General features: G+C 51.0%; 1 protein-coding gene across 2 annotated transcripts in view; it reads right to left on the bottom strand.

Annotated features, from left to right (window-relative positions):
* Positions 1-399: 399 nt before the first annotated feature.
* Positions 400-8670, bottom strand: part of NCAPH (non-SMC condensin I complex subunit H) — a 29773-nt gene continuing 21502 nt past the window's right edge. For both annotated transcript variants that reach the window (XM_062209889.1, XM_062209890.1), the window contains exons 13-18: positions 7947-8057; positions 6645-6812; positions 5893-6009; positions 3678-3769; positions 3228-3303; positions 400-891 (exon numbers count right to left, since the gene is read on the bottom strand). In XM_062209889.1, the coding sequence (XP_062065873.1) occupies positions 832-891; positions 3228-3303; positions 3678-3769; positions 5893-6009; positions 6645-6812; positions 7947-8057 (624 nt within the window). In that variant the 3' untranslated portion in view covers positions 400-831. The remainder of the gene's footprint in view (positions 892-3227; positions 3304-3677; positions 3770-5892; positions 6010-6644; positions 6813-7946; positions 8058-8670) is intronic.

Raw genomic sequence — 8670 nt, 5'->3', positions numbered from 1 at the left:
CCTCCAGCCAGTGAGTTCTCTAGGCAGGCAAATCATCTTAGCCCTCAAGCGTGTCCTGGGTCTGACACCAACATCTAGTAGACACTTCAATATTTTGTCAATGGGGCCAGCACTGTGGCATAGTGAGCAGAGCCAACGCCTGCAGTACTGGCATCCCATATGGATGCCAGTTCAAGCCCCACCTGTCCTCTTCTGATCCAGCTCTCTGCTGTGGCCTGGGAAAGCAGTAGACGATGGCCCTAGTGTTTGGGCCCCTGCACCTGCGTGGGAGACCTGGAAGAAGCTCCTGGCTTCAGATTGGCTCAGCTCCGACCGTTGTGGCCATTTGGGGAGGGACCCAGTGGATGGAAGACCTCTCTCTCACAGTCTCGCTCTGTAACTCCGGCTTGGCTTTCAAATAAATAAATAAAAAATATTTTGTCAGACATATTCCTCAGAAGGATTGTATTTTTAAGCATTTTATATACATCTGTAAGTGTACATATGATGAATTTTCTGTACATGGATTAAGTAGCTATTTAGGGCTAACATCAAGGACCTACTGGAAAATTTTTTTAACTCAAATGTGGGAAATAAGACAAATCAATACAGGAAACAAAACTATGCACAGACACAGACGGGTACAGTCTTCCCTCCCCTTGGGTGGTTACCCCAGGGCAGAGCACTTCCATCCATCACGGACAGAACTACAGGTGCTGGGGCCCAGCCTGTGTGCACGCTGCTGGTGGCTGGGGCCTGTCTGCCAGCCCTGGCATCGTCGCCCTCCCATGAAGACGCCCTGGCCACAGGAAAAGCGATGGGCCTCTTGCTGCCAGCTCCTCCGCAGCGGACTCACTCTCCTTGCCGCACAAGAACGTCAGAAAGATCTTCTGTTCCTTCCAGCTTGAGATTCTGGGGCACGATCAGAACACACATGGACTTTGGTATATTGCGAACAGAAGACCATAAAACAATTCTCATCCGGCAGTAAGGCAGGGACTACGTCTCCCCTCACCCCGACTCTTCCCCAACCCTAGGAATCCTCACCAACCCCAGGCAGCTGCTTCCCTCAGGACTACAAGGGCAGACCTCAAAGGTTTTCTGCAGCTCCGGCTCAGGGAGCTACTTGGGTTTAGCATCGGTTGTACAGTGCAGGAGCACGGGGCCACCGAGGCAGAGGGCCCTCACCTAGCAATGGATTCCCAGTCCCCGCGCGCTTAGCTGAGGGCGAAACTGTTACTTAAGCGGTGGGTGCACAGGGGCCAGGGGAGAGCAGCAGACCTGAGAGAAGGAAAGCCCAGAAAATGCCACCCTCGGATCTCAAGTGTCTCAGAACATTTCTCGTGGGCAATGTAACTTCTGAGCTATCAAAGATCCGTGCAGACGATCACAATGTCACGGCCCTGTTGCAAGTGCAAATCTTCTGCCCAAAGCCAGACTCAAACAGGAGTGTGTCAGTGCTCAGCCTAACATGCCATGAACTGCAGCCACCACCCCATCATTCAAATGCTGGGAGCTCTGGGCCCATAGGAAGAGGCCTGATCGTGGCAAAGTGAACAGAGTCACACTGTCACTGCAGCCAGAGCAGGCAGACCTTACAGAAGCCAGAGTCAGTAGCAAGCAAGCAGGCAAGGGCCAGAGCACTGCTCCCGCACCAGGGAAAGGTGGGTTTCTGTGGACACACAGTCAGGGCAGGGCACTGAGCTGGGGCGAATGAGGGCTCTGGAGCTGTGGAAGCTCCCTTTGCTTAGGAGCCTGATGTCGGTGTGGGAACACCCCCAGCGTGGACATGAAGATGGAGTGAGAATGAGGTTCCAGGCTGCCCCCGGCAGCTGAGGGTGACACATGACACTCGCTCAGGCCCCTGCACCCACGTGGGAGACCCGGAAGAAGCTCCTGGCTCTGACCTGGCCTGGCCCAACTCTGGTAGTTGCAGTCATTTGGGGTGTGAACTAGCAGATGGAAGGTCGGTCACTCTTTTTCTTCCCCTCTCTCTCTGCCCCCTTGTCTCTCTCTGTAACTCTGCCTTAAGTAAATCATTAATAATAACAAAAGCCAGAAGTCCCACGTTAGCATGCAGGAAACCCTGGGTGCTACCACCAGCTCCCTGCCTATGCTACCCTCCCACCACCATGTAACCCAACCACACCTCAAAGTCCAGCAGATCCACCCTGCAGGGCCCGATGTGCAGCAGCCACCAGTGGTGGTGTGCGGGGCGGCTGCAGCCTGCACTAGGGGCAGTGCTCATCGCACCGCTGCGGCCTAGCCCAGGTCTGCGCTGTGGACCAGCGGGCTGGGGACCCTGAAGGACACCAGGTGTTCAGCAGTGCTCAGGCACAGGTTGACTGCTGGCTGCCCTCACGGCAGTGCGCCTGGATAGCGCCCCCAGGCTCCTGGGAAGGTGGCTCCCTGAGCCACTCAGCTTTCTGCCTCTCCTTCCTGCGACACACGGTTCGAGTCCTGAGACTTTCTCCACCGTCCTCGGCAGCCCCAGCGTCCTGGCTGCTGCTTCCTGCTGCACTGCTCGCTCTTCCTGTAGCAGCTTTCCCTCCCCCTCTCCCCTTCTTTTCTCTGCCAGGACCCCCACGTACCTTGACTCTGAAACCCAATGAAGTAAAACATACTTTATGTTCTCAGGTTGGGGAACAGACTCATCATAACTTCATTGTCCAAAACTTTCCCCTTTGGGTCCTCTTCACTAGTTTCACTGCTAATTAAACCTAATGGCCTTTTCTGAAGTTACTTCTAGGTGCCTGGTTGATCCCTTGGGTCGCAGACACTACACGGGTCACTGTACTTAAGACATCCCAGAGGGGCCATCCCTGTGGCGCTGTGGCTAAGCGTCCACCCTCGGTGCCAGCATCCTATATGGGCGCCGGTTCAAGTCCCAGCTGCTTCTCTTCCAATCCAGCTCTCTGCTATCAGCCTGGGAAACCAGGGGAAGATGGCCCAAGTACTTGGGCTCCTGCACCCACATGCGAGACCCAGAAAAAGCTCCTGGCTTCAGATCAGCCCAGCTCTGGCTGTTGTGGCCATTTGGGGAGTGAACCAGTGGATGGAAGGCCTTTCTATCTGTTTCTCCCTCTATGTTTCTCTCTTTCTGTCTATAACTCTGAATGAATAAATCTTAAAAAAAAAACAAAACAAAACACACACAACCCACAGTAGCCCATAAAAGACCTAATAAAAAGCTCGAATGAGTTGACACAGAGAACATTCAGATTCTTACACTGACGAGAATTACCTACCTTTTCATTGGCTAAATGCAGGAGGCAAGCAAAGGCCAGGGGAATGGAGAGGTTCTGAGCCATGAGTGGGGGCAGGCTGCAAACAAAGGCGCAAGTGTTTAGTTGCAGCGCTGAAAACAAAGGCTCGTTCATCAAGTCTGAATGATACACACACGACGACTCATGAGAAACAGAAATATTTCAGATGCATTTTTGTCAGCTTTTTCTAGTTCTGTATTTGGGAATAAATTAGCTACTTTTTCATTCCTGCCATTGGCACAGAAAAGTGCCTTTTACACACTGGCCTTTATTAACTTAATTATCAATGCAGAGAGGAGACAGGAAAGCTACTACAACTGTGCAAACAGGCTGTGCACAGAGGGCCTGTCCCACTAACCCGCGGCTGAGCACTCGCAGCCCGGGCTCCCAGCCAGGGCTCTGAGCGCTGCCCTGGCGCTGGGCGGCACGCACCTCCTCTGCAGGTTCTGGGTGAGCCCACTGAGCATCTTCTCGCCGGCCACCTCGGCCGGGGCCCCTTCTTTCCCAGGTTCGTTGTGGTTGGCCTAACGGAAGAAGCACACGTGCAAGTCAGGCATTTAGGGGTAGTTCACTTTGGAGAGGGCAACCGAAACCTGTAAAGTTGTATGCCCAAAAAAGCACAGTCCACCCCTGCACGGAACAAAAACAATTTCTGAGTTAAATCTGAAGAAAAGGTATCTGTAAGGGGAACTAGAGCCTTAGCCCTGGCGTAAGACTCCGACAGTCACTGAGCTACAGTAAACCAGGTGGTGATGGCACGTGTGGAGTGTGGTTCTGCAAAGGCTTACATTGCAAGAAAGCTTCTAGATCCTCCAGGAAAAAAAACCAAAAAACAGAAATAACAAAAGCTATGGTGATTTATAGTCTCAACTGGACCACACAGCTAAGGGTAGCACAAAACAATCTGAACTTTGCACTAAGAACAAAGGAAGAACAAGTGACCTGCTGTCTCCCTGCTGCCAGGCAAGCAGCTACAGAAACTTCGCACAACTGGGATTTGCCTTAACATGAGACAGGTTCGTGTGTGGGGTATGGGAGGGACAGGACTGAGTACCAGTGTAGTGAAATGCTGGTTAGTTTTTAGAAGTAGGGGTTCATTATATTAGTCTGCTATTTTCCTCTACTTTTGTATATTTCTTTTTTAAAAAAAAATTATTGCTTGAAAGAGTTACAGAGAAAGAGGGAGAGACAGAGATCTTTCATCCGCTCATTCACTCCCCAGATGGCTGTAACAGCCAGCACTAGGCCAGACTGCAGCCAGAAGCCAGGAGCCAGGAGGACCTTCTTCCAGGTCTCCCCTGTAGGTTGCAGGGGTCAAAGACTTGGGCCATCCTCCACTGCTTTCCCAGGCCAATAGCAGGGAGCTGGATGGGAAGTGGAGCAGCCAGGACTTTAACCAGAGACCACATGGGATGCCAGTGTTGCAGGCGGCGGCTTTACCTGCCACACCACATATGTTTATTTTCTAATAGAAACGTTTAAAAAAAGAGTAAACTTATAATGAGCCAGAATTCCAGGCAGAGAGGGTATCAGCAGTCAATTAAAAGTTAAGCTGGGGCAGGCATTTGGCAAAGCAGTTAAGAAGCTGCTGGAGGGGCTGGCGTTGTGGTGCAGCGGGGTTAAGACACCACCCGCAATGCCGGCACCCATGTGAATGCCAGCTAGAGTCCCGGCTGCTTCACTTCCGATCCAGCTCCCTGCTATGTGCCTGGGAAAGCAGCAGAGGACGGCCCAAGTCTTGGATCCCTGTGACCCACTGGGGAGACCTGGATGAAGCTCCTGGCTTTGGCCTGGCCCAACCCCAGTTGTTGCAGCCAACTGGGGAATGAACCAGCAGACAGAAAGATCTCTGTCTCTCTTTCCGTAACTCTACCTTTCAAAGAAATAAATCTTTAAAAATAAAAAGCACATTTCTCTTACACTCGCATCCCACTCTGCTTTAGCTGAGAAGTCCTGATGAGTAAGACTGTATCCTCCTGATATGTCCATGACTACAGAGCTTAGAGACACAGTGCAGCATCCGCAACCAAGTCATGAGCTTTCACTCCTGGGCCAGCAGGGCGTCTAAGGCATTAGGCTGAGTGGGCAGTCCCTGAGCAGAAGTGTGTGGATTCCCGTCAACTGAGATGTCCAGTGACTGGGACTGAATTAATAAAGGCTTTACCTTGTTTCAATGAAGAAAAATCTGACAGCATAATTTTTTACTACTTCCCTACTGAAAATACATTCCCCAAGTCAGAATTATTGGATCGAAAGATTTAAGTATCTTACGGCACTTGAGATGTAGTGCATTCTATCAAGTTAAAATTGAAAGCAGCAATGAATAAGTACCCCAGATTTTCCTCAACTCAGAGCAGGAAGACACCGTTTAGTTGCCAAACTGCTGTTGATTTAACGCAGCACAAAGATGCCTTCCTCTGTGTGTTCTGAGTGCCAGCAAGGCCCAGTGACGTCCTGCGCACTAGTCTGCCACCTGCATCACCTTCTGTGTGACCTGCCCCTCACTTCCCCGAGAGGCGCGATGTCTTCCTTACATCCGAATGACTCTGTGCTGGAGCCGCTGACCGTGAGGAGGCGTCTTCCGGCCACAGATGCCTGCCCCCCCCCCCCCCGGCAGGAGCCCAGCAAGGACGCGGAGCGCTGCTACCTTTGTGTCTGCTTCCGTTCTGGAAATCTCTGTCAGCAAACTCCACATGCTCTGCTTCAGCTTCTTCATGTCCATCTTCTTGGCAGTCTTGGCATACTGAATTTCAATTTTATTTACCTAAAATAAGTAGAAGACAAGGGAAAACTAAGCAGAAGGAGAGAAAAAAAATCTACCACCAGCTTACTATAAAAATAAGTCTGGAGTTCAACTAAAAAAGGAAATCGGCTTCGACAAGAGTTACAGAGCTTTGTTTTAGACAACTAGAGTCCCTCGTGTCAAATCTAATTATGAAGAATCTACATTGACTTGGAATTTCAGTGTAAAAGAGATAAAGTGGACCACATATTAGCCAAAATACCAAGCCTGCACCCTGGCATGGAGTACACAGATGTTTAATGCATGCTCAGTTAACATGAACTGAATGTGCCCAAGGTTTCTCGGAGCCACGTGGGTAGCCAGCCTCACAGGGGTAGCACACACTCCGTCTTCCCTGCCTGTAGCCTCTGCCCACACCTTTTATTCGGGTGATCAGCTCTCCCCGAGTGGAATGGGAGAGATGGGCTGTTCCACACAAAGCTAATTAGCACCAGCTCACTTCCACAGCTCCAGTCAACGTTCATCCTCTGGCACACAATAGGTTAAAACTGAGGCGCGGGGTTGCGGGGGGGTGGGGTGGGGTGTCAAGCTCAGACTGGTGTGACTCCCACAGAGGAGGCAAATGAAGCAGACTCCAGGTACGTAATACAGCTCACCTTCTGAGGCTCAGCCAGCAGATTGGAGTCCCCGTACGTAGTGATGTCTAATCGTGGGCCTTCAGGAGTGTGGCCATTCTCTTGTGTCGTCTGAGGATGAGCTGTCAGGTCAAAGTCTCCGCCCGGTCCCACAAAGTCGTCCGACTCTTCATAGTCACTGTCGGCAGCCTGGGCGAGGGAACAGCTCGTCTGGCAGGGGCTTCAAGGCAGCCCTGAGACAGACTCCGTGTTGACCACCCACCCTCGTTAAGTGCGTCCTGCCAGGGTGGACTCCCAGCCGCCAGTCACCTTCCTGTACCACACATGCCCCCGCTGGGAGGGATCTGTTATCTAAGACCCCTGGACCAAGAGTTAAAAGGAATTCAATAATCACAACTGCCAGTGTCCCCTGTGACTGCCACCCGATTTAGGGTTCAATTTTACTGAAGGCATTCCCAAACACCGGAGGAGTGAGCTGCATTCCTCACCCAGCACAAGTACCGGACGTCGCGGGGACGGACAGTCGGCAGCAAGCGCACTCGCTACCTGGACTATGCCCAGAGTAGATGGATTAGTACTCGGGGTGGAGGTGGGGTGTGGGCAGGAATCAGTTCTAATAAGTTTTCTGGGTGATTCTTGTGCACAATAAAGCGTCAGGGGCAAAAGTCAAGAGATCAGTCTGGGTTTTCAATAAAACATAGCAGCCTACCTCTCCTCCAGCTAAGAAAACAAGGTGAACGCCTTCTGCGGTTCTTCTCCCTCTCCCCAACCACATACCCACTCAAATGAGCCTTAATATTTCCCCCTTTCTGTTAATTTTGCGATCCCATTAGCAGACTCACAGAAGGCAAATGGAAATGACTTGATCCAAACCAAGATCTAAAGATGAGTAGCAGCTTGTACAAGTTCAAGGTATGAGAACCAGGATGAGAGTTGAAGTGTGGTCTCCTGAGACACACTGGAGGCTTCCCTCTGCCCCACTAGTGCACATCACCTCTACACGTCTACATGTCTTGTCTGTCCAACTAAAACACTAGCGCCTAAGAGCAGGAAGAATGTTCGTGTTTCTTTGAAAAAAAATCCCCAAACAGCCCAGATCTCTGCACTGCTCCATCATTGGTAGACTCATTTACGAGAGTGTGTCCCCTTGCTTCCTGCATACAGGGCTTGCGGTAAGGCAGGCCATGTCGGGGGCTGGTCCCTCAGCTCTGCTCAGTTCCTCCTTCTCAGCACAGACCCTGTATCTACAAAATTTCCATCAGATTCAGAATTTCCTACAGCTTCTGCTACGTAGAAGCAGGGAACACAGCTCTTCTCCTTTACCTGCAGCCCAGGGCAGAAGTTGGAGGTGTCGTTTGGGTTGTTGTAATCATAGTCTCCAAGTTCTTCATAATGCTCAGCCTTTGCCTCCTGGCCCTTGGCCACCTTAAGCAACTAGAATACAGGAAAGAACACATGCAGAAAGCAATTTTAGACTACTTCTAGAAAAGCAGCTGCTAACTATATTGGGGAAAATAGACTTTAGTTCCTAAGCTTGACTTCCTCCTAGAGTTAATTGTACCATTCAGGCAGAAGGGCCTGCCCAGCTGTCCAGCACCTAAGAACTCCCTAACAATGTGACCCTGTATGTCACTGTGCCCTCACTTTTTTTCTCAAAGATTTATTTATCTGAAAAGCAGACTTAGAGAGAAAGCTCACTGGCTCACTACTCAAATGGCTGCAATGGCTGGCTGGCAGTGAGCCAGGCCAAAGCCAAGAGCCTGGTACTCCATCCAAGTCTCCCACATGGGTGGCAGGTACCCAAGCACTTGGGCCATCTTCCTCTGCCTTTCCAGTCACATTAGCAGACAGCTGGATCAGAAGTGGAGCAGCCAGGACTCAAACTGGTGCTCATATGGGATGCTAGCTTTGCAGGCTACAGCTTAACAGGCTGCGATACAACACCCCCACATAGCTTCACTTCTACACCCAATCATGAGCGAGGCAGTGTGAACGGCACAAAGCTCCCGCTGAGTGGTTCTACAACCCCCATGAGAAAGAGTGTCAA

This window comes from Lepus europaeus, chromosome 13 (genome assembly GCF_033115175.1).
Source record: "Lepus europaeus isolate LE1 chromosome 13, mLepTim1.pri, whole genome shotgun sequence".
In the NCBI taxonomy this organism is placed as follows: Eukaryota; Metazoa; Chordata; class Mammalia; order Lagomorpha; family Leporidae; genus Lepus; species Lepus europaeus.
The sequence above is the reverse complement of the archived record's forward strand: the minus strand, read 5'-3'. Positions and strand labels throughout refer to the sequence as shown.